The following is a 25,764-nucleotide window of genomic DNA, read 5'->3' on the forward strand; positions in this document are numbered from 1 at the left end:
TGCTACCCACGCTCGTCTCAGGGGTCCACTGCTCCAGCCGTGAGCTGTGTGACGGGAGAGAGGTGGAATTTTCATGTACCCCTGTGTTCTCCCTCCTCTCCAGCCAGTTCCACAGGGGTCTCCTTGGGGAAAGGTTTTCTCCTCACAGAATGCATCCCTGGTCTGGCCCCCGAGCTCCAGGGGAGACTCAGGAAGCCTCCTCCCCAGCACCGTGCAGTAAGCCAGAGGGTGGAAATGGAAACTTCGCAAGGCAGAGGTAACTCTGTGGTTTTATACATAGCACCTGTGTCTTCCGGAAACCTCAGGGCATGGGCAACAGGCTTAACCAGCTCCCTCCCATCACAGTAAGGCTTGTTGAGAAGACAAGCCTTTCTCAAAGCCTAATACCTCAGCCCCCAGCAGCGGAGTTCCTTTCCCAGGGCTTCCAGGCCCCATGCAGGCCCACAGCCTCTGGCTCTTGCCTTTCTTGTCATATTCAGCCTTAATCTGAAGCAGAGTAAGGAGGGAGCAAGGTGTTGGCAACCACTCCCACAAGGCAACTGAAAAAGGCAAAGAAAGCCTGTGTCTTCCTGCCAGGCTTCCTATGCTCAAATCTCCAGAGCCCAGACATTTGCAAACACTGTCTGCTGAGCTGCATGCAGTATGCACATCTCACACCGAGAAAACCCGAAGTGCGGAAGGCATGGTGGCCAGGGGGCAGGGAGGACCCACTGGGAGGAGGGGAACTGTGCTTGGCCTGGCCCTACACTCCTCAGATTGTGCCTAACTCAAGCCCACCCGTCTGTCTTGGGCTCTGAGCTCTTGGGCTCCTGTCAGCCCTGGAATAGCCAGGCCATGGGTGCCTGCTCAGGAGGGCCTGTTACCAGAAGCCTCACTGCCCTCTGGGTGAGAAAAGAACAATTTGGGTCAGAGTATGAAAATGTCAGAGGGCCGGCGCGGTCACTGAGTGCCCAGGAGCATCTGCCAGAGGAAGAGGAAGTTGTAGGTGACCCAAGTCAGGCAGCAGTCACTCAGGAGAGTGGTGCTCATCTAGCTCAGTACCCATCACACCTTCCCCTGGGTGCTTACGTGATCACACCCCACACCTACACACAGCTGAATGCACACACTCACACACACACACAAACATATAAAAATTTGCTATATACACAACCACAGGCACACACATAGACAAAGCATCACACACACACACACACACACACACACACACACACACACACATGTACACACAGTTATAACATGTGTATACACTGGCATGCCCCTGTGTGACTTTCCTGGGGTGAAAGTGAGCAAAGGTATATTTACCCCAGACAGGGAGCCAACAGCAGACCAAAGTAACGATGCCACCCAAGCTACCGCAGACTAATGAGACTGTTAGGCTTCTTTTCAGGAGCATGGATGAGGGGTCGCTTACAGGAACAACGTGGGTGCCTGAAGTACCCGCCCTACAGAAAAGCCTCATTTCAGCACGGGTAGATGACAGCCTGGTCAAGACTGCTGCATTCATCTTCAGTTAACTGCGCCCCCCCCCCCCGCCCCCGTGTGCCATAGCACCTCCCAGACCGCGTGTGGCAGTGTGGTCAGTGAGAACTAAAATCCCCCGTGAGTCTAGGTCTCTCTCCTCTCTTTCTGCTACTGAGTGTTAACGGTCTATCAATAGCATCTGTTCACTGCTGTGGCCACAGGTCACAGACCAAGCACTCTGCAGGTTCACCCTGCAGGCTCACATATACATATGTTCCTATGTGCTGCATGTATTTATAAACTGCATGTTCATCATGCTATACCCAAAGAAAAGGTTATCTATAACAGATACACAAAATACATACCATATATAAATATATATACCCATGTATATATATACACATACATGTATATACACCCTCACACAGAAACATACAAATGAACACATACTATACATATGTAGACATACCTATATATACCCACATTCATATATACACACACCCATACATACACACATGAATATATACAACACACGTATACATAAAGATACATATATTCATATGTACCACATACATTTATAAACTGCATATGCACATACATGCACATATGTAACAGCTCATATACACAGAGGCTCTGATAAGAGGCAGAGGTGAGCGGGTCCTGACCAAGGTAGCTCTTTGGAGCTGTCTTCCCACCTCTGTCCCGCCCCCACCCCCATCTCCAGACTGACTGCTTTTGCCTGGTTAGTGGGCGCCAGTGCCCACCCCAACCCCACACTTAATGTTCACTTCATGGTTCAGAAACAGAGCGGAATCAGGTCTGGAGAAAACGCTTCGGGGGAGGGAAGTGGCAATCAACTGCTATTTTTATCTGTTTTTCTAAGACCTCCGTGCCCCTCTGTCAGGCGTGACAAGGACTTTGGCCTGGTCATAGGTTTCCGGTCCCATCCCATTTTAGACCCACGGCAGCCGGTTTCCTATCTCCGCACCCCAGGGCTTGGGGCAAAGCTGTGGCCTGAAGGAGCTTCTAGCAAAGACAGAGGACTGTGTCTGGGTTTTCCAGACTCATCTCAGTGACTTCTGTGGCATGTATTCTGAGACACAGCATGGTAAAGCTACACTTGAAGGGGGCATCATTCCCATGACACTGGGTTAGAGCTTTCAGGCTGCTCTTTCTACCACATGAATAGCCAAAGGATGTACCCTGGAGTTTAGTTAACTAATGTCCTGAGCAACTACCCACGCCATCAACTAATCTACCACCCATAGGCTGTATTTACAAAAACAAACAAACATCCAGCCTAAAGTTCTAGGCATCCGCCTTAATTTTTTCAATGTGTTCAGTTCTTCTGGGCACACAGCAAGGGCTCTATCCCCTGGGTCCTCAGTTTGGTGACTACAGGAGTCTTGTCTGGCCAACTGAATGTGAGCAGACGTGACATGTCACGTCTCTGGGCTGCGTCTTCATAGCTCGGTGGGTAACGAGCCATGCCACAGCGCTCAGCATCGTCCACCCGAGCCTAGGCCAGGACAAGAGGTAGCAGAGCCCATGCACAGATCGGGTCTGTAGCACCAGCAAGGAAGAAAGCTTTCCCGCTTCCAGCAGCTTAATGGGGAGTTGTATGTTACTGCAACATACTTAGCTCATCCTGATCTTAGGTAGGAATCACATTGCCGAGAGAAGAGAATAAGAAAGCAGTAGCAGAGGGGTAAAGAAGCCTCCAAGGACAACTCCCTATCACACACATAGGACACTCCCCCACAAGCCTGCCGGTTTTCTCTTGTTTTCGATGTTTTCCTGCGCATGAGTCCTATTCTGCATACCCACCCCCTTGTCTATGACCAGGTTAATGCCTTCAAAATTCAAACCAATCAGCACCGTCTCTGAGAATATTTCTCCTTCTCAGGGCCTTAGATAGTGTTGGCATCTGTCCTCCACTCCCATCTGAAATCTAGTGGCTCCACAAACACTCTTATGAAATGGATGCTCCTTTCTCTTAATGATTGCATAAGAAAGCTTTACAATCGAGTCTCTTGACCAGGGGAACCAGCCCTTCAGAGATACTTAAAAATATCTGAGCCTTTGCTTGAGACAAGGTCTTCCTGCACCACCCATGGTGAACTTGTGGGCTCCAACGGTCCTCCTGCTTCAGCCCCCTGAGGTACTCGGATGACAGGTGAGCGCCATGGCACCCAGCCATGGGGAGCTTTTTGGTTGACAAAACATTCTCTGCCAAGAAGGCTGCTAAATATCCTACAGTGTCAACAACAACAACAACAACAAATTAACTGGCCCCAAACACCAACAGCGCCAAGGCTGAGAAACTTGGTTCTAGAACAAGATCGTTTAAGGTCGTGTCCTGACTCTCTCACATCAATGTCATTTGAGGCATGTCACTTAACTTCTCATGCACCACCCACCACGTGATAGATGCATACTAGGTGTCAGGTATGGTAATGTGCCCTCTGCCACTGACATGCACATTCCTGTGTAACTAGCCCTAACGCCCAGTGTGCGTTAGGTCTGGGCTTGTGCAGATCAAGTGTTAGTTCAGCTTCTTCACCACCTTCTGAGAGATAGCTCCTTGTAACAAGTAGATAAAAGCTTGTCAGGGAGGGGCGGGAGAGAGAGAGACAGAGAAAGAGAGAGAAGGAGGGAGAGAGAGAGAGAGAGGAGGGAGAAAGAGGGAGGGAGGGAGGGAGAGAGAGAGAGAGAGAGAGAGAGAGAGAGAGAGAGAGAGAGAGAGAGAGAGACCATTCTAGTTAATAAATCTTCTCTGCTGCTTTTGGTACATTTCTTACTAGTACAAACCAGAGCAATGAAAACCCTGAGCCAGAACATTTTCAAGACCCAGAAGATGGGGTGAGGACAGCTCAGTTGGTAGAGTGCTGGTCTGGCATGAACAGGGCCCTGGGTTGGATCCCTGAGGACAACAGAAGATAAACACACTCATCCATCTAGAAGAATTCAAGTTCTGCAAATACCAGGGCCATCTAGAAGAAGGGATTTGAGTCAGAGTGCTTGCAGATAACTGTGCTGCAGTCTTAGGATTAAAACAGCATGAACATTGAATTTTAATTTGAATCACAAATAAAGCAGGAGAGATTTTTAATTAAAGAAAAAAAATCTGTGGGACAACTTCAAACCAGCTCCAAGCCTCTCCAAATGTATCAAATCAGAAAAATACTCAGAATCAGACCATCATTTGTTCACTTACACAGTTGGGCTTGGACCCAACCCCCTGACCACTGACACGTGCTAGGCCATTCTCGTGCACCTTTGGAAGAGCGTGGATGGCCAGTGGGTGTCCATCTTGCTGAAGCTCTCCTTCCAAGGCTCTGAAAAAACGGATGAGAACCCTCTGCTCATTGTCCAAAAACCCTTAAGCTCACATAGAACACAATCCTTTCTTTGTGACAAACAGCTAAACATAAACTCAGCAAAGGAGACTTTTCCAATCCTATAAGGAACGAACAACACACCTTTTCATCTCTCAGGACTCACTGGAATCTAGTCTAAGGGTGCTTGCTTTATCTCACACACTCAAAGCCTCACCACATCACTCGCCACACAAAGACACATTCTTAAGTGCACACACACACACACACACACTCACACATACATCACGGTATTTCCCCTGCTTCCTAGTGGAGGCAAACCCTCCAGATGTTGCTCAGGCTGGCAGAATCCTAAGAATAAGGTGGCATCCTGAGATTGACCACTGCTTTTAAAGAGAATTACTTTCCTCACCAGTGACTGGTGTGGTTAATATTCCTAAATTACATACCCATTTTTTTTTTCTTCATAACATTAAAATAAAGGAGAAGCATTTCTAGAGCCTTTAGCACAATTAAATCACAAAACTGTGTCTAGAGAGCAGGCCTAGGCTGTAGAGACCCAAAAGAAAGAACCTTGGCAGAAATGGGCTTCACTCAGAGTGGGGCCTGCTCCTCCACATCTGAGCTGGGTGTGAACGAACTCACCCTGTCAGAGCAGAGAAAAGAAGGGCTGGTATATAGAACGTGAAGGAATGTGGAAGCAGGATGGTTTGGGGAACACTCACCAGGATTCTGTTCTAGACCCCGGGTCCCCTTTCCTTTGCTGTTTTTCTTGGGGGGGAGAGTAGGGAGGGAGGGGCTTTGTTTTTCCAGAGAGACCCAGAAGGCGCCCAAGACAATGGTGGCCACGAGGAGACAATTCAACATCTGCTACTTTGTTTGTTTTTATTTTCAGGCCCAACAATCCCCAGACAACTTTCCTTAAATACAACACCTGAGTCAGCCTGGGAGGGGTCCTGTGGAGACAGGGTGGGACAGGATGGATCATGGGCTGGACTGCCACCCTAGCTGCCTGCACATGACAGCTACCGCCGAGGGTGCCCACCAATGAGCAGTGTTCTATTTTGGAGTTAGAAGATGGTCAGAGCAGAAAGGCACCCTCAGCTACACCCCTGAGAGGCAAGACTCACATTGGGGCCCCAGACTTCGGGCACACTGCTCTGTTTCGGAAGCACTCCTGTGCATCCCCCCCCCCCCCCCCCCATCCCGCAGCGTTCTATGTGAAGCCCAGGGCCTCACACATGCCAGGCAAGCACTAGACCACTGAGCTAAACCCCTCATCTTGTTTTTTTTTTTTTTTTTTTTTAAGCCAGATCATTTAATAGAAGGATGCATAAAAGGAGCCATTCTATATAAAAGGGAGCATACCACCATGAGCCATTAGGGTTAAACAAATTAAACGCAAAATAGAAGGCTATGGGTGTGGTAGCTCAAGGGTAGAGCGTGCATGGATCCTAAGTTCAATCCCCAACACCCCTAAACAAGTAAATATTTACAAACAAAGGGTGGCCTTTTGGCCTGAGTGTCAGAGTGGCTAATATTTAAAAGAATAACAATGCCAAATGCAGGGAAGGATGTAGAGAAAATTCCACCACTCATATTGTTGAGAGAGTGTACCATGAGATAGCCCTTCTGGAAGGCAGTCCGGCAGTTTCTTGAAATTAAATAAGTAAGCCAAAAAATACAAAATAATTCTTCAAAACCAAACTTAAGTAAACGCCACACATAGACTCCAGCAATTGCACTTCAGGGCATTTTATTGTGGAGAAATGAGTCTATGCTTACACAAAGGAATGCACACAAATGTTCACAGCGGCTTTTTATTTGGAAATAGTCCAACCCTGGGAAGCACACAGGTGTCCCCTCCTAAAGCCTCAGAAAAATAAAGACAGAGCTCGAATCAGCCAACTTCAGACTGAGGAATCCCTAAGAGGCCACTCCACCCAGACTGACCATACCCCAGGACTGGTTACCCACAGTCTCAAATGGCCTTTCCAATGCTCACACGGAAGCAACTTTGTCTTTATGAGGAGTCAGGGTGTCCCTGGAGTTCACATTTCAGTCCAAACATCTCCTCTTGTGAGTAAGGAACCCCAAGGCAATCAGCTACAGAAGCCTGGGCCCCTATCCACTGGCCCTTCAGAAATGAAGCATTCTTTTCCTCATCCAAGTGAGAATAATATCTTAATTTAAGGTGAGGTCTGTAGGCAAGTAACCTATTTGGACTGCCTTCAATTCCAATCGAATTGCTAATATGTTTCCAGTCCTCCAACAGTGCTCACCCCACTCACTCAAAAGGGTCAGCGTCAAGGGTCGGTCCCCTTGCTCCAGAATGCCCCGGTACTGCATTGCTGCATTTGACAGTGTCCAGGAAGCCTTATGCAATAAAGAGGCCCATGACACACCATGTCTTCATAGGTCTGTGCTCTATACCTGTGGAAAGCCTACACACACACACACACACACACACACACACACACACACACACACACGTCTTGAGGACAAGTCTGTTACCTTCTGTTCTCTCTCTTCGCAGCAGGCAGAGTCCCTGTGGATGAAGCTACCGAATGGTACCTGAGGATGCCACTATCAACCCCTCCAAGCCTGGCTTCGTCTGACCAGCCAGGAACTATGACCTGTTCCTAACATCCTTTCCTCCCATCACCTGGGGTGGGGGGGCTGCCAGGCTGCCTCACTAGTTCACCTGGATACAGTTGCATCCACTGAGTTCATACTGTTAAACAAAGACACATTTATTTGGAAGGAAAAGTCCTCCTCAGTTCCACCTCCAGGAATAGAAAACTGATCCTGAACCAGACTCAGATGCTGCTGGGAACAGCCATGGAAACACACTGTTTTTCTTTCCTTGGATATAGTATTACCTAAGCAACAATCAGCCTGGGTTCTCTCAACCATCTCCCAGCACTCGGCCCATCTCCCCGTGTATCCAGCATACTTGAGACTGAGTTCTCCCAAAGCCCACGGCCTAAAAGTAATTCAGGGCTCTTCTGCACAGAGCCCCACGCCTTTCCTCCAATCTCCAGGTTACTGCCTGTGGACAACAGCAAATATTCAGGAGATACAAATGAGTTCAAACCATAGCTATGAGCCTGGGACTGACAGTTGCATCTATCTGATCCTCAATCTCCTTGCCCAGAAGGAAGAAGGGTAAATCTTACCTTGCAAAAAATCAAGCAAAGCAATGCATGCAATATGCTGGCACACCAAACCTATTCCTGAAACCACGGTTGCTACCATCTTCATTGTCAGTGTGCATACTAAGGCTGTTCAGCATCTTTAGCAGCTCCTGACATGGTTATTTCACACTAAATTTGCAGGAAAATTATGACTTCCAGTGAGTCTCATAAGAAATACTGGAGCTGGAAAGATGCCTCAGGGGTTAAGAGCACTGGCTGCTCTTCCAGAGGACCAGGGTTCAACCCCCGGCACCCACATGGCAGCTCACAACTATCTGTAACTCCTACTCCAGGGGACCTAACACCCTCATACAGAAATAAATGCAGGCAAACAACAAAGCACATAAAATACAAATAAATAATTAAAAAAGAGAAATACTACAAATCCAAGTTGCCTCTATCCCATCTCCATGTGTTGGGGTGTGTGTGTGTGTGTGTGTGTGTGTGTGTGTGTGTGTGACGGGATATGTCACTTGGTTTGGCACTCACCAATTTGGCTAGACTGCATGGCCAACAATCCCCAGAGATCTACCTGTCTCTGCCTCGCCAGCACTAGGATTCCAGGTGTGCATCATCATGCCTGGCTTCTTGACTGAGTGATGGGGATCAAAGTCTTGTACTTACGCTCATAAGGAGTGCATCTCAGCATCGGAGGCATCTCCCCAGCCCACCATTGGCCTTTAAACCTATATTCAGGGCTCACATTCCAAGGTCACAGTGAATTATTTTCTAAGGTTCCTAAAATCTTTTCAAAGTCAATGTTCCATGTTCCCAAATTATGGACACAGTGGCCTCCATCAACCCACCACCTGTGGCATTCAGGGCCCTGCCCCTTCAAGTTAACCTGTGAGTCCTGAGGGTTCATCCTCTGGAAGACCCTCCTGCCATCCCAAACCACCTTGGTATCTGGGGTTAGTTACAGACCAGGAAATGTCATCAGGCTGGGACATCAGCAGGAAGCAAGCACTGGGCCATTGAGCCACGTTCAAGCCCCAGCCCTATGGGCCTTAGTGTAGCTTCTCAGAGAAACCAGCAAACTACAGGGGGACAGGAAGTTGACAGAGCAGACTGTTAATGTACTGTGTAATACCGCAAGGTAAACAGTATCCCAGATGCTGCTCCATAAGGCTTTCACTTGAAATTAAAACTAATTACCTTCCTGTAATGCTAATAAGCTCTTTCATAGTCTCCTTCCTCCAGGACATCAGTCCCTCCATCCTGTCTGTCCATGACAGAAGGAACCTGGAGATTGCAGAGATGTGCATGCAAGGCAGATATGAGACATGCTGCGCCCAAACAATGCCCTGAGTAGCCAGGGATTTAGTAAGACTTTCCAAGGTGCTGTTGACCTCCTAAGGGTTAACACCACAAGTGTCTGTCCCATGTCACAGACAAGAGGAAAAGGAATGGCCACACCATGCTTCCCGGGCATAACAGGAGTGTGGCAGGGGCACCCATTAGCCTGTGCGGCCACCACACAATCTAGGTTCCTTCAAGGGTCCCTGCAGACCTGCCTGTGACTCAGAAGTGAGCTGGTAGTTCCCAGTTGAGTCAGTTTTTCTCCAGTCACCCAGCTGGGTTTCCATCCCACTCCACCATCCCAGCCTGTGGCTGATGGTGAAAAGCAGCCCTGGCATTCAGGGAGTCCTGGGAAAGGCAGAGGCCAGAGGGGTGCAAAGAGGGCTCTACAGACCGTAACTGGTCCCAAGTCCTTGTGAAACGTACAGGTGCTGGGCATCATTCACTAGTCGTTAATCAGAGAAAGCGGCTGTGCTCAGAAGGGCATGTTTTAACCAACGTGTGACGAAGCCAGTAAATCTGCACCCATCACACAGAGACGCATGCATACACATGCACCACACACACACACACACACACACACACACACACACACACACACACACACACACACGTCCCAGTCACTCAGGAGCTATGGAGACTCCAAAAGACACTTGAAGAAAGCAGAGGATGAGGGGAAAGGAAACAAGGGGGGCCTCCCACACCCCCAAACTCTGGGATTTCTGTGCCAGAGTGGCATCAGCCACTTTCCATCTCCACAACAGAATAAAGAGGTTAGTTCCCAGGGCCAGTAACCAGATATCCCGTGCCAGCAGCTGAATCCAGAAGACTGTTTGTGAAACGTCACCTTCAGTGTCCTATTGAGAAAATGAGGCCTCTCCCACGAGGCAGGGACCTCCGTGACAACGTAAACCCTACTGTCTATTTTGTCCTGCACTTGAGACAGCAGCTGTGGTGCAGGACCCTTGGAGACGGCAAGCTAGACACCCACTCTCAGTGGTGGGGGTGGAAGAGGAATCCCCCAGACCCATTCTGCGTCCAGTCTCCGAGGCCCATTATCTCACTTCACATCCCATGAGAAGGCCACTGTCCTCATGTTAGAGGTAAGGAAACAATCAGACCCCAAAGTCTCAGCAAAGCCGGAGACAGAGCAAGAGCGTGAATCCGGGCGTTCTCCGGGAGACCAATTCCCTTTTCCGCACCACAGAGCCTATCTGCTCCAGCTCAGACATCTGATAAACCTCAGCATCAGAGCTCCTGACCATTTAGTTTTTGTGAGGGAGAAGCACCCAAATTAGAAATGATCCCTGGGCATCTTGCTCCACTTTCAAAGGAAAGAGAATGGTGGAACCCAGGGTAAGAAGCCGAGGGTGGCACACAGTCACCATTTACTGAGCATTTTGTGTCCAGATGGTCTGCTGGGCTCTGCAAACAGACCCTCACAGAAGACTCGAGAACCTTACTTGGGATTTGCCCATCCCATTTTATGGATGTTAAGACATTTCTCAGAGATCACACAGTAAGGAAGTGGCCGGGTTTGGTTAGCCTCAACTCAGAGAACGGCCTGTCTCCATACTCAGGCTTCCTATCTGGTGTCACTCAGCCCACCTCCCTCAGGATTCTTCATAAAGTAAAGCTTTGTAATATCTGTTGAACAGAAGCCCCCCTCCCTTCCAGACTGTGTCCCTTTGATGAACTGAGATAAGGTATGGAAAGCCCAGAACCCCACTTTAGCTTCCCAGGGTATAAGACAATTGTCCAAGCCCTCATCTTCCATTAACTGAGGCCCAATTTCTGTGGAGTTACACACACCCAGTCAGCCTTGGGCTGCCAAAGGTGGCCATCTTTCATTCGGGCCTCACAGAGCTTGTGAATCCTGAGACTTCCAACAGAGGCAGCAAATTCATCAGCCCTTTACCGCATGCTCTGTCCAGAATGGCGGCTACCCAAATCCAACTCCTCGACTCCCCGTTCCACACCACATACCAAACTTCCTGAGTTTCACACGCCCACACTGATTCATTACTTATTAACTCATACTTAATGAATGTGCTTGGCCAATGGCAATACAACTTGTTCTGGAGTTTTGCAAATCACAGGCATGTCTGTTGGCATCCCTGGGTATCAGAGGGCAGATCCCCAAAGACAGACTGAGGCAGCATCAACTAAACCATTCTCTTCATCATAGGTACCGGTAGGCAGGAATGCCACGTAAATGCCAGCCGTTTGGGCGGCTCCATGAGAAGAGAGGCCGAAGTTGCCAGATCCATCCTAAGACTGGGCCATACGGAAGAGGCTCCCAGCACAGTACCAAATAACCACTGTGTAAACTCAAGCCACTCTCTGAATCCCAGCACTCGGAAGGCAGAGGCAAGCATATCGCTCTTGAGTTCAAGGCCAGCCTAGTCTACAGAGTGAGGTCCAGGATAGCCAGGATTTCTCAAGCCTGAATTTCTGTCTTTCATTTTGCAGACCATCGTCAAGTCAACCAAGAGAAGGCAGAAACAGGGATACTACCTAAGCACCCTCCAATTCTAAATAGTGTGCAGTCTCACCTCATCCGTCCAGTCCAGTTCTGGGAATGGTAGACCCCTGGCTTTGTGATGTCTCACTCACTACGCTACAGCCTTCTGCTGTGCCCGTGATGTTCATGGCCCACTGATGAACCAACCATAGCCTGTGGAGGCAATGCACCCTGATGAGTCTGGACAGCACAGCCACTCAGGCGGAAGGAGACGATAATCCAGCTGAAGGGGAGACACAGTGTCACCCAGAACATCTACTCATTCCATAGTCCTTGCTCCCTACTATGTCCCTGTCAGAACCAGCCCTGCTGTGGACAGGGTTGTGTCTGTCTGTCACAGCCTTGCAAATTCTCATGAAGCAACACAGACTAAGAGCATCTCACACACAAAGGTCTGCCTGTGTGTGCTTCCCAAGTGCTGAGATTAAAGGCATGTGCCACCACCACACTCAGCTTTTTTTTATCTTTTTTTCCTTTTTTGGTCCATCCCTCTTTTGAGGCCACTTTAAAAGTAGTGCTATAGTGCTCAAAATTAAAATTAATTTAGGAAGGTAAGAATATATACATACTCTTCTTGAAGCCAAGAGTCACTAATGTTTCCAGTTTACCAAATGAGTCTTAGGGCAGGCTCAGAAAAGGTCTCAGAAGACCACTGAAGAGAAGGAGGGGGAGGAAGAGGAGGAAGAAGAGAAGAGGAGGAGGAAGAAAAAGATGGAGGTGATGGTGATGGTGATGATGATGATGAGGAGGAGGAGGAGGAGAAGAGGAGGAGGAGGAGGAGGAGGAGGAGGAGGAGGAGGGGGTGGGGGTGCTGCTGCTGCTGTGATTCACACCTGTAATCCCAGCACTTAGGAGGTAGAGGAAAGTGGACTAGCCAGAGCTATAAGACACCATCTCAAATCCAAATAAACAAAAACAAGAAAGGGGGAATGTTTCCATCACCTCCTTCAGATGAAGTTCTCATAGTCACACCGTGCCACTACCTAGAAAGGGCTTTGTAACAGTTTCTCAAACGTTAACAGTGCACTCTCATCCATCCTGCCAGCCTTTCCCTACCCTGGGCTCAGTGATCTGTGGCGCACGACTCTCTGACCCTGACCAAATCTCCTGGCCATTTCTTAAAGCATTGGCAGGCAGCTGGATTTTCCATTCGGCATTGTTAAGAGATTAAGCTGTGTAAGTCACAGTCCCTCACGGGCCTTTCTCCAGCTTCCTGCTACCAGATTCAGGTGAGATAAGGATTACAAAAGTGATACTCCCATGTTCCCTCCGCGCCAGCACCCTGTCTCCACAGTTGGGGAGGCCTGTGTTACTAAATCTGCCACTTGGATGTCTAGCTCATGAGAAGAGAGTCCCCACGTGGGCATCAGCAGGGGACTAGACAAACAACAGCTCCCACAGAACTGGGGGAGAAACACTTAGAGGAGATCCTGCCCAATTATACCTTTCACAACACCCCCCCACCCCCCACCCCCGTCATCAGTCGCCATAGCAAAGAGGAAAACAAATTGAACTGAGCCTGGAAAGAATGTCAGCAGAAATTGGGAAAAACCCTTGCTGAGAACAGCCTGGGGGGTGCAGTGACCTCCCTTGTGATAGCCCAGGTCCCACTAACTACCTCACAGTATACCGAGAGAGGCTGGTAGATGAAGCTGGGTTGATGGCCAGGCACCGGGGAATCACTCACACCCCTCTATACCCACACCCATGCAGCCACACACCCACATACATCCCCCACCACCACCGAAGCAGGCTGTATATTTCTCGCTGGTGCACAAAAATGCTAAGCACTAGCCATATACAATGCAGTACGGCCGGTTGGAAAGCAGTACAATCATGTATTCATTCTGCTTAAATGTGGTGGGGGAAAAGGGAGCAGACTGCAGGGAACCTCTAAGATAGTTAATAACAGGGAACTACACTCAAAGCACCTCATGCATGCCCTCCCATGATGCCTTAGGACCACCTTTATAAAGTAAGCAAGGGACTATCCTTTCTGAGGAGGGCCAGCTCCTTGTATTGCATCCACACGTATCCTCTCAGGGTTAAGCCAGCCCTAATCTTGGTCCGAGGTCAGCGGAAATAATCTCCACATCTGTGCTTGTCATTCTGTATCATTTCATTTTACCTTTCTATCCGAATCTTACCACAAAAGTAAAACGAAAGATTAACAGGCTAACAGCGAGCTTCACTAGCTTCCAGGAGGGTGATGACAGTTAACCTCTACACCCAGCATGCCTGAACCAGTTCCTACCCATTCAGAGATGGGGAAATACAAACACATCCTCCTCCCACACCAGATGACATCATACACAAGAGTGACTAGCCAGGCCTCTCTAGTGCTGGCCATATACAATGCATTATAGTTCAGGCCTATAACCCCAGCTACTCAGGAAACAGGATCTCAAATTCAAGGTCTGCTTGGATTATAAAGGGAGTCCAAAGCCAGCCTGGGCAACTTAGTGAGACTTTGCCTCAATTTTTTAAAAATAATTTGAGGTTCTGCAGGCCTAGCCCAGTGGCTGAGTGCTTGCCTAGCATGCTTGAAGTCCTAAGTTCCCTTGCTGGTACCAGAGTGGAGACATCACAGACTGATCCTACGGCTAATCTCTTCCTTAGCTCCTCCTTTGGGTTATTTCTAAAACTTCCTTTTCTTGTTTTCACTTTATTGTATATATACACACACACGCACATGTGTCGTAGCACACAAGCAGAAGTCAGAGAACGACTCTGGAGTCAGCTTGCTCTCTCTCTCTCTCTCTCTCTCTCTCTCAGTATTAGGAATGGAACCCAGGACTTTTAGCATATTAGGCAAGCTGCATCTCAGTGAGCTACATCTCCTGCCAGAATTACTTAGAAAACTTAACAGCTGGTCTAAAAAGAGAGAAATAAAAATTTCAAGAAAAAAATTTAGGTTGTATTGGCTAGTGTCCTTTTGTAGAGTGGGCTTCTATCACATGATATCACATTAACAATCTATCCCAACAGTTCTCAATAAAGGGGAAAAGATATAATTTCTGCTGTTCTTCTTAGAATTATTGTGAAACATTTCAGAGCGTTGCTGACTAAGGAAATGGGTATCTGAAACCAGTTTTCACTGCACAAACCCTGGAAGTTCCTGCCTTTGCATAGGAAATGTCAGAGAAGTCTCCCCTGGGCAGTCCTCTACACAAATGTGGTAAGGCAACCTCGTTCTTTGACACCCATGCAGAGCAGGCACTTCTGTGGACCAAGCTCTACAGCTCTACTCTTGGAGCCCAAAACCTTAAACGAAATTCCCACGCCTGCTCACGAGCACTGGAGACTGAGGTGGAGGCTAAGACCAGCCCTTTCCTAAGCAGTGGGAGAAACAACAGCTTGGGAAGACAAATTTGCCGCCTTTCGGGTGGAGGCAGTGTTGGGTGGAGAGTGGACTTGGAGATGCTATGCCGCAGACACTTTCTTCCACAGAACCCAGGGCTCTCCCCTGCCTCCCCAGTGCTCACAATCTTCCAACAATGCTGTCACTGACTGACTGAGCCACTGCTCTGTGATGCTAGACAAGGCACTTTATCGGTACCATAGCATGGAACTCTCACCACTCCAAAAAGCTACACTGACTCTCGCTAGTTCTCCTGTGGTTTACAGACCGTGGATGGGCCAGGATTTCGATCCAGGCATCCTAAACCCAAGTCTAGCCTGCCTATGCCTGAAGCATCAAGGTCAAGGCGATAAGCAATGAGCTTGTTCTCTCTTCATGCACTTTTAAGATCGTCCAACACTTCTTCTCCAGATAGATAATACTAGACAACTTTATTCTCACTCACTCACTTGCCAAATATCCTATTTTCCAGTTATTCTATTTTTATTGTTGTATGCATGTGCGTGATGTGTATGAGTGTGCGTGTGTGGCACAGCATGTGTGTGGAGTCCAGATGACAACTGGGTACAGTTAGTTCTCTCCTTCTACCTTTGTGAAGGGTCCAGGGATGGAACTCAGGTCATCGGGTTTGCACAGCAAGTGCCTTTACCCATCTCAGTGGTCCTTAACAAATGTCTTTAAAGCTCGGTTGGATCTCTGAAGGTGACTAAGGAACCTACCCATTAAGAAGCTATGAGAGAAGAATGTGAACATGGGTCCTATGACAATACTGAACATGTACCAGCCATGATTTTTCATCTATGAGACATGACCATTGGAGAAAGTGAACTCTACAGCTTCCTCAACTGTACAATGCTCTGGATATGTAGACAATATTCATTACGGAACCAGGAGAAAATATTTTGCTATGTTTAATATAAAAATATAAAATGAGATGGCATGTGCTTATGTGTCTTGTCTTCCAGCCAAGGAGACTGAAGCTGTTACATTAATAGTTATAGTTAACATTTCACCTGGAAAATGGGTTAGAGCTCCTGTGCCCAGTGGAAAGATGGAATGGAAGGAGGAGGCTCAGGGAGAAGAAGACAAGGTGATGGGAAGATCTCAGCTTGAAGCTGAGATTGACACCAGTCAAGGCTGATGGCTGGGCCCATGAGACCAAGGCAGCTGAACCTTCCAGACCTCCAAGGTGGCTCTCCATAGTCAGAAGGGCACCCCGCTATTGTTCTTAAGGAAAGGCTGAGTGTTCTACCCATGCTGTTGAGACCACCTGTAGACCCACCATTAGTTAGTTCAGTGAGTACAGAGTACATATATATGACACTCTCAAGGTCCTGTAAAATCCCAAAAGGGCAGGTGGCATTCTAGAGAACTTTTCATAAAACCAAAGAGTTCCAGTTGGTAGGAAGCAATGCCTTCTGATTCACGAGAAAATAAAGGACACACACACACACACACACACACACACACACACAAAATCACAACAAACCATATTTGTCATGGAGCTGAAGAGCGCAATGTACATATCTTCAATGCCAACCTGTCCTCTCCTATTCAAACACATAGATTCCTCCACACTGATAATGTGACCACAATACAATTAGTGTATTTGCTTGTTTTTGAGATAGGGGCTTGCTATGCCATCCAGGCTGTCTTCATACTGGAAATCCTTTGGAGGGGGTGTGCTGAGGTTCCAGGTACATTCCATAACACCTGGCTTCACAAGGTAATTTAAAAGAATTCCTGAGTTAATTTTTTGAATCACCTATTGATTATCTGAAATCTACAGAGGTTTTTCCACAAGATAAATGTCTTTCCATTAAATTTTTTAAAAATAAAAAAATAAAAATCTACCTTTAGGTGACTAAGTTGGAACCAGACAAAATAAAACAAGCCTAAACAATATTATCAATGCTCATAGGAATTTAAATAAACTGTATAAACTGAATCTAATCTGTAACTACATTCGGCAAGCATGTGCAGAGAAAGCCAGAAGAGTGACTGGGTATCAATGCAGCACTTGCAAACAGAGCTCTGAGGGTGATTTATGTCATACTCAAAACCCAGTTCTCTGCCACCAAAGGCTGACAGACTTACTATTTTCTTAGGAAAACTTAAAGGCAAGGTATGTCTCGAAATGTATCTTTTACGTTCTCCCAAGGGGAGTGCTGGGTCTCCACCTTTTCCCCACCTGACCTATGAAAATCTGGCTAAACACTTTCATCTCTGATAAGACAGCAATTTGAAGGGACTTCTTGGCTCCCTGTCAACAAAGCCTCAGTTTCGAAACTTCAGTCTGAGTAGCAAAGTTTCTTTTCATCTGTAGTCAGAACGGATCCTATAGCATCCTATCAGCACTGTCCCTAAGATCTGCGTGATTACTAATAAAAACCTGTGGGTGCGAGGTGGTGGCACACACTTTTAGTCCCAGCACTTGGGGAGGCAGAGGCAGTCAGATCTCAGTGAGTTCGAGACCAGCCTGGTCCGCAGAGAGAGTTTCAGGACATCCAGGGCTACACAAAGAATCCCTGTCTCCAAGAACCAAAAACAAACAAAACAAAAAAAAGAAAGAAAGGAAGGAAAGGAAAACCTCAGTCATCTGGCCTGATGCTTTGCTCTGATCAACATTTTTCACTCTGGTTGTTTGCTTTTTTTCAAAGTGAAGTCACAAAGAGTCCATCTTTTGGTAGAGGAAGGGGAGGGAGACAGGCTGATCAGTCAACTGGCTTCAATAAAGCACACATTTATAGGTGCCTGGCTTGGACCCCAGTGCCCAGGTCCATGCCAAAGGATCTTTGTCAATTCTTCCAGAAGGCCTGACACATGCTTCACACCCACCAACTTTGGAGCTGCGTCTCTAGAATTAAGTATCTGCAGAGTTGGAATGAGATAGACCCCCCTGAGTCACCCCAGGACCTGTTACCTTTAAATCTTAAAATGTTTGTTTTGTTTTTAATCAAAGCAACCCCCAGAATCTCAGATAAAAGACTCTGGGGACCCCAGATCTAGAAGCTGCATCCTGGAGGGAGAGGAGGACCACCCATCTTCAGAAAACAGAACGTGCCATCTAAACTCATATCCCCATAACCTGGGTCTTCAACACCCTCATGTGAAGTTTCAGGGGCTATAGAGATACCTCAGCAGTTAAGAGAGCTTGCTGCTCTTGTGGGCCCGAGTACCATTCTCAACATTCACATCAGGCAACTCACAACTGCCTGTAACCCCAGCTCCAGGGGACCCTACACATTCCTCTGAGCTCTGGAAACACTTCTACGTCTTGTGTTTACACACACATATACACACATACACACATAAAAAGAAAATAAACCTCTTTCCTAAAGTTTCCACTTAAAAGTGCTCACCACTAGATAACAAAACATAAAATTGTTATACACTTCTTAAAACCACACACAACCACCTCAAACAGGTTAAAAATTGCCATGCATTAAAGTTCATTTTTCACTAAAAAGAAGCAAAATTACTCAATACCCATCCCTCCCCCCCAAAAAAGACTAAAGAAACAAAATTCCAGTGGCCCTTAAAAGTACTAAACACCAAGAAGGCAAACAAGCCAAGATATTTAGTTCCTCATATAGTCTACAGATACTAGGCTAGTTTGGGATTTTTTTATAATTTCTAACATTTGACTTATGAAATTTTGCATGCATGTGTGTGTGTGTGCGCGCGCGCGCGTGCGTGCTTGGACGCACACTATAGACAACTTACAGAAGTCAATTCTCTCCTAGCATGTAGGTTCTGGGTATCAAACTCGGGTCATCAGCCTGTTAGAAAGCACCTTTACCTGCTGAGCCATCTTGCTGGCCCCAAGTTTCATTTTTGTATATACACATTACTGATAGTAGACTTTTGGAACAAATCAATCCAATCTATTTTCTAAGGTAAGATGCTTCTGTATTATAATGTCATATTCTCTGCTGGACTCTCAATACCCCAGACACTCTTGAATATAATGATATAGGAGGGTAAAAAATAAATGGTTTCTAATATGGGAAAGAAGAAAGAGACCACCGTCTGTGCTCAATGCCATTTGGTTCTGTCCAGATCTCAGGGAACAGTAAGTGTGAATGGACCTAAATTTAAGCTGCTACTGACATATTCATGATAGTTACTTGCAAGCAAATCCCAAGTGTCTGGTCCTTAAGACAGATATGCTTTCACACCCAACCTGCACATCCAATTACACACGGGTCAAAGTGCAACCCAGGGCATGTGGGGAAAGGAGCAGTGGTAAAAATCCTTGGGGTGCAGTATGGGTCTGGGGGCCGGGGTTGGTTGTGTGAACATGCCATTTCAAACCCATGTGTATGAGCGAATGGGCGTGAGTGTGGGCAGGAGTTGAGTGTGAACATGCGTGGGCATGTGGTGAAGGTGAGGGTGAGCACGAGTGAGCATGTGTGAGGGAAAGTAGGCAAGTGTGAATGTGCCCAGATGCAGGGTAGTAATGCTGTACACACAGAAGTGAGTACAAGAAGCACAAGCAGGACCCACTTATCTTCAGATATCAAAAGGACAGCCCCCAGGCCCCCAGGCCAATCAAGAGGTCTGGCCTCCTGCAGACAGAAGAGCAGTCCTGGGTAATGAGTGCTGTTTGACCCAATGTGCAGATGGTTTGGCGTTCCAGATAAGCTCTGGCATCACAATTAGTCTAAGAGGGGACCCCTGCTCATAGTGCAAGCTCTCAACCAGAGCACAAAAGTCCCTAGGATCCCATCATTTCCAGCTGGTTACCCACACTCCTCTAACCCCAACACACGTGTTCAGATTCTCTCTCTCTCTCTCTCTCTCTCTCTCTCTCTCTCTCTCTCTCTCTCTGCCTCACATGCTTCAGAGGGCAAAGCTGGCAGGGGATTTCTTTTTCCCCTGACTCCACTCTGTGGATGTTGTTAAAAACCTGTTCAAGGGTTGGGGATTTAGTTCAGTGGTAGAGTGCTTGTCTAGCAAGCGCAAAGCCCTGGGTTCGATCCTCAGCTCAAAAAAAACAAAAACAAAAACAAAAACAAAAAACAAAAAACAAAAATCTGTTCAAAGACAGGAGGTCAGTGGGATAGCAGCTCACTTCTCCCTCTGGACCACTAACCTAACTTGAAAACACCAGTTACCTCCCTGGTTACACATCTGGTTTTACTCTGACAAATGAAGAAGAAAAGGATAAGGAGGAGGGGGAGGAGAAATTGTTCACTTGTCATTATTTATATCCCTTTTTTTCCCCAGACAACACTTGGATGTAGGGACTGTTTTGACAAGCAGTAGATAAGAGCTGCCCAGCCTCCATAAAAAAGAGCAAATGGAAATCTGATGACAACTCAAAGCTTTTTGGGTGTGCCAGCCACACTTCAGGGTTTCAAAGCAAATGGGAGGAATGGGCAGAAGACCCTCTCTTACTTCCCAGGCCTCTAACTGCTGAGCAGAGGGCAGAGACATTGGACGTCACCTTCAGCATTTCCCATCTGCCCTGTGACCACTGTCTGCACCAGGCAGGCTGCCCACCCCTTCTCTAAAAGTGGTACAGTATGCCGGTGCCCGGCAGCAGGTGCAAGATGCCTGGGGAGCTCTTGTCCTGGCCACAAAATGCCAGGCTGATTAGGACTTGACTTTGCATACGGATTTGCCTCTAGATCACTAGCAGAGGAGTTTCAGGGAAGGCAATCGCTGATCCTCAGAACTAGACTGTGATTGCTCAAGTGCAAGCTGAAAAGAATCCTGTTTTAGAATCCAGAATTTCTTAGGAAGGCTTGCTGAGCCGAACTGTAACGCATCCACTAAGGATAAAGTTATTCGCGTACAAATGCATGGAATCTCACATTCAAGATGAAACCAGAAAGCTGCCCACTAAAATACCATGCAGCTTTCCCCGCAAGGTAGCCTACAACCTCCTGCATGCCAGGTGAGGAAAATTCCCCCATCCTCCTTGCAGAGGCAAGAGAAAGGCCATCCCATTTGACAAGAGCTAACTTCAACATTTACATCTTCTAAAAGAGGCTGACCTCAGCCCAAAGCTGAGATTAACCGTGTAGGAGGAACAAACATTTGTCCCTGCCACAGACAGACCAAGAGTCGGTGGAATGAACCCAAGCACACGTGTGAAAATGTACCTGGAGTGGACCTGTCACAACTTAACACCCCTTAGGAGACATCATGGGCCTAACTCAGACAACTCAATCCAAATAGCGTTCTGTTACAAAAGAAAATATCTACTGGACCCAAAAGGTAGTTTTCCCTTGAATTCACATGTCATAGTGCATGTTAGTTACGCCAACTACGCTGACATTGCCAAGTTCTGCCTAACTTACTGAGTGAGTCTCAGCAGTTGCTCATCCCGTAGATCAACCACACAACCACATCTACAGAGGTCAGGATCCTGTCACAGAATCATAACAACTCACATTTCTGCCTGGTAGTAGAGGCTGAGCAGAGCCGATAGATATCCTTGTCAGCCTGAATGAATCACGAAATTAAGTGTTTCACTTTAGCAAGCAAAAGCCACATTCAGCAGCTCTGCTCACTATCTTTGGAAATCAGGAAGGTTTGTTATTGTTGACATTCACGAATAGTATGTTCCTTCTAACCTGTTTTTTAAAGATGTATACAAGTAGGAATGACTCAAATTCAACTGTCCAGCCTACAAAGTTCTTGGTTGGTACCTCTGTGTCCCATAACAAACCCGCCTGTAGAGAAATATTAGTTGTGATTCCATCAGAGCCCTGCTCAGTGTCCTTACCGCTCAGCAGAAAGTAAGGAAACCAGGAGAATACATGAAGCATCCAAGGTCTGCTGAAACACATGAATTCTTAAAATTAAAAAAAAAAAAATGTTCAGCAACACTCACCACTCTGGGCTTCTGCTGGTCCAGGGTATGCAAAAAGGCTGAGTTGGGGTCCAGTGTCCGCTCAGGGTCACTGGAGATGTCCTCCTCTGAGTCCTCATAGGAAGAGGAGAAACCAGTGGAGGAGGCTGAGGAGGATGACAGCTTCCTCAGAGGCAGGGGACCCCGAGGGCTTCCTTGTATCTCATCTAAGGCCCCATCCTCCTGAGCACCCATGTCTGTGATGATGACTGCCGGGATGCTGCTGGGGCTGCAGGCCTTGTCCTTCTGATCTGGGGGCATCTCTTGGCAGCTAGGGTGGGCATCTCTGTCCTGCAACTGGCTTCCCCAAGTTTCCACCAACTGTACCCCTGTGTCACGCGTCCAGATCAGGGGATCTTCCTCCATGGCACTCAGCCAAACCCTGGAACTCCCAGGCTGCATACCCATCCTGCCCCCAGGGAGACACTGGGGTTCTTTCAAATCTGTTGCCACTTCCCCAGGTGGTAAAGGCTCCAGCATTCTGCCATAAAGGGTTCCTGCCTCCACATTTCTGGTCCCTGGATGTGCTGCCTGGCTGCCCCCAAGCAAGCCCAGTGCTGGGGACCCTTCTCTCACAATGTCCAGGGTCTGCTCGGGTCCTCGGATCTCTGGGATCCTACTTCCTGTCTCCTCAGGTCCTACGGAGCTCAGGTCTCCTGGCAGTCTAGACGATCTCGGGTCGTCTGAGGCCTCTGAGCTTTGGGCATTCACAGTACTCTCTTCTGGCCTTTTGGTGACTTCAGGTGTCCAGGAACCCTGCCTACCAACAGGATGAATTCCTGTCCCCACCCTCCCAGGGGGTTCTCTAACGTGGGTCCCACCAGGCTCTGGGGCTGAGCCTGTCTCCCTGCCCAGAAACTGCCCCCGTCTCTCCATCTGGGCCTCCAAGGGGCGCACGCCCCCGAGCTCACAGGCTGCCTCCATAAGAGCAGAATCATGTCCAGGGTGTGGTCCAGCGGATGCGGCTGAAGTTACCACTTTAGTGGCCAATGCTAAGCTAGTTCCAAAGTGCTCCGATGAGGGAGCAACCCTCTTGTCAATTTCCATGGCTGTGGGTGAGCCACAGTGGAGACTGGCCGGGGTGCCGCTCTCCATCCTCACCGAAGCAGATGGACTCTGAGTCCCTAACCTGGTCGGGCTGGAGGGGCCTAAAAGAGGAGCCACTCCCTCCTTGTCCTTCGAGGGGTGTGGGCTGAGCCTGCTTCTCCTCCCGGAGATGGCGTCTCGGGTCTCTGTGCATTGCTCTCCCCAGGACTTTGTCCTCCGTTCCACACTCGGGGAGCACTGGGCCAAGACCCTTCCAGGGGGCTGGCTGCTGCTTCGGGAAGGACACGGTGAGGGCGAACGATCCCTTCCCAAACGCGGGCTTCGGGGCGCTTGGATGGCAGAGCTCTGTGCCTGGATTTGCGCCTCGAACATGCCCACTTTCTGGTTCACCTGCACATTTTGCAATTCGCGCTGCAGAATCCGCAGCTTCCTCTGGGCCTCCTCCGGCCCGGGTGGGGAGAGGGTGCGGGCCGCCACCACCTGCTGCGCGTCCCCTCGCAGGCGGCCAGCCCAACTCGGACTGCCCACGCCGCTGCTGCCGCTGCTGCTGCCGCCACCGCTGCCGCTGCTACTATTCAGCCTACGCCGGCCGCTGCGCCAACCCCCAGGGCTCGGGGGCTCCTCCAGCGACAGGGACTCCGCTGGGGGGAAGAGGAAGGAGGCGCCTTTCCCAGGGCTGAAGACGCTGCCGGGGCTCAGTGCGGCCCTCCCGGAGGGCTGAGGTGTCTCGCTGCCGCTGGGCCGGGGGCCGCCACTCTTTACCTCGTTGGTGCTGTTCATGATCACCAGGCTATTGAGGGCATAGCAGTACACAGCCATAGTACTGGGTCTGCCGCCGCCGCGGCTCTTGGTCCCGCTGCACCGCCGGCGCCTCCTCCCCCCGCGGCTCCCGGCTTAGTCCAGGAGGCCCGGCGGCCGCCGCTCCGCACGCCGATGGAGCAGCATGGCCTAGGCGGCGGGCACCGGGCACAATCGCGGGCTCGGCCCCCGCCCCAAGCTCCATAAACGATCTCGCGGCTGTCGAGACACAAGGAGAAAAGTCAGAATTCCAGAAAGCATCCAGGGGAGGAGGGTGGTGAGAGCCCACCCGCAGAGGCCAGAGGGAGTCCCGGGACCCCAATATGCTGGGGACAGGGTGCCCCTGGATGCCTGGCCTACAGGGGCTGTGATGCTCCGTGAGGAGGCATGCCGGACTACCTCGATGGCCTCTGCTCGTGTTTTCCGGCAGAGGTCCACCTCCCCCAGCTTGAGATACGCTCTAAGGACACTTAGAATCCCAAAGTCTAAGATTAGTCTTGGTAACCACGCGGATGGCCAAGGGAGGAGGGACAACTGCTGAGTCCCTAGGCGAGGCTGACCAGGTTCCCTTGGCCAGAGCAAACACCGGCTGTCGAGGATGACAGGCAGCCCTGCTCCACCCTCTCAGGACATCAGAGACCAAGTCACAGGGAACCTGACCCGGACCTGCCTTCCCCAAACCGCTGTCTGAGCCGAGACCGGGGCCGTTTTCTTTCCTGATCCTGGACTTGGGGCTATGTCTCTCGGCCTGTGAAAGACCTGGGAGAGCGCAGGGGGCGCAGGCGAAGCACTTTTCACTACTAGCCTTGATGCCTGTCTCCAGAGAAGTGTGTTTTGTGAATGTGGGCACGCGTGCGCGCCTGGGAACAAAACTCTGCAGTATCCAGTACAGGGATCAATAGTGGAGGCCCCCTACTGTCTCCTCACACCCTGCAGCGTGTGTGTGTGTGTGTGTGTGTGTGTGTGTGTGTGTGTGTGTGTGTGTGTGTGTGTTGGGGGGTGGGAGGGGTGTGAGCCCGCAGCCCCTCATTCCTACGCTCATCCTGTTAGCGAGCACCCAGCTGTCCCTGTAGGCTCCGGAACCCGCACCCCTCGGAGGAACTCTAGACTTGCTTGCACGGCTGCAGCCCGGAGGCCTTCTAAGTGTGCAGGCCGGAGAATCTGCAGCCCTTCGGAGATCTGCAGGCTAAGCCCAGAGCCGTGCGGCGGAGGGCAGGGCCTTGAGCATCCCGGGCAGCCTCGCCTGGCGCCAACAGAGCTGCCCGGCAGTCCGAGTCCCAGACGCCCGCAGCGCGCCGGGGAGGCGGCGGCGCAAAGGGCCTGGAAGGGGGTGGGAAAGCCGAATCGCCTCCTCTATTCCCAGCGCCACTCCACGCCGCCCTCCCGATCAGACTCTCTTCTCAAGTCTCCTCAGCCTTCCCCCTCTGCGCTGTGTTCCGACCCCGGAACACCCAGAGGAGCCCCAGCACAGACGGAGCGGAAAGAGGGTTCAGAGGCAAGAGCCAGGAAGGAGCCGCCACGCTTACCTGCAATTGCTCAAAATCCCAGGTCCCGTGCAGGCGACATGCCCCGGGGACTCAGGGCTTGGGCAGACCAGGTGGCTTCAAGTAGAAAACGCTCCCAAAGGATTTCCGCAACAATTTATGGAAGACGAAAAAAGTGGGGTGCAAAGAGGGTGACTGTTCCGGCACAGGGGCCAGGCGATCCCCGAGCGGGCAACGCCAGGCCGACCCTGAGCTGCTCCTTGCTTGGTAGGAGACACTACCGCTGTCAGCGTCTGCTCCCGGCTACTTCAGTGTTTGTTCAATGTAAGATTAAAAAAAAAAAAAAAAAAAAGTTGGGGGTTGGGGGAGGAGGCAGAAAGGCGGGGG

At 49.4% G+C, this 25,764-nt stretch overlaps 1 protein-coding gene across 3 annotated transcripts in view; it reads right to left on the reverse strand.

Annotated features, from left to right (window-relative positions):
- Positions 1–25,709, reverse strand: part of Itpkb (inositol-trisphosphate 3-kinase B) — a 94,859-nt gene extending 69,150 nt beyond the window's left edge. Inside the window, exons 1-2 of one of the 3 annotated variants that reach the window (XM_036202067.1) lie at positions 25,420–25,709; positions 22,031–24,112 (exon numbers count right to left, since the gene is read on the reverse strand). In XM_036202067.1, coding sequence (XP_036057960.1) covers positions 22,031–23,914 — 1,884 coding nt within the window. In that variant the 5' untranslated portion in view covers positions 23,915–24,112; positions 25,420–25,709. Of the gene's footprint in view, positions 1–22,030; positions 24,113–24,292; positions 24,523–24,559; positions 24,717–25,419 lie in introns of those variants that run through there. The other 2 variants (XM_036202069.1, XM_036202068.1) reach the window with 2 other exon arrangements.
- Positions 25,710–25,764: the final 55 nt, after the last annotated feature.

Source organism: Onychomys torridus, chromosome 11, assembly GCF_903995425.1.
Source record: "Onychomys torridus chromosome 11, mOncTor1.1, whole genome shotgun sequence".
Classification (NCBI taxonomy): Eukaryota; Metazoa; Chordata; class Mammalia; order Rodentia; family Cricetidae; genus Onychomys; species Onychomys torridus.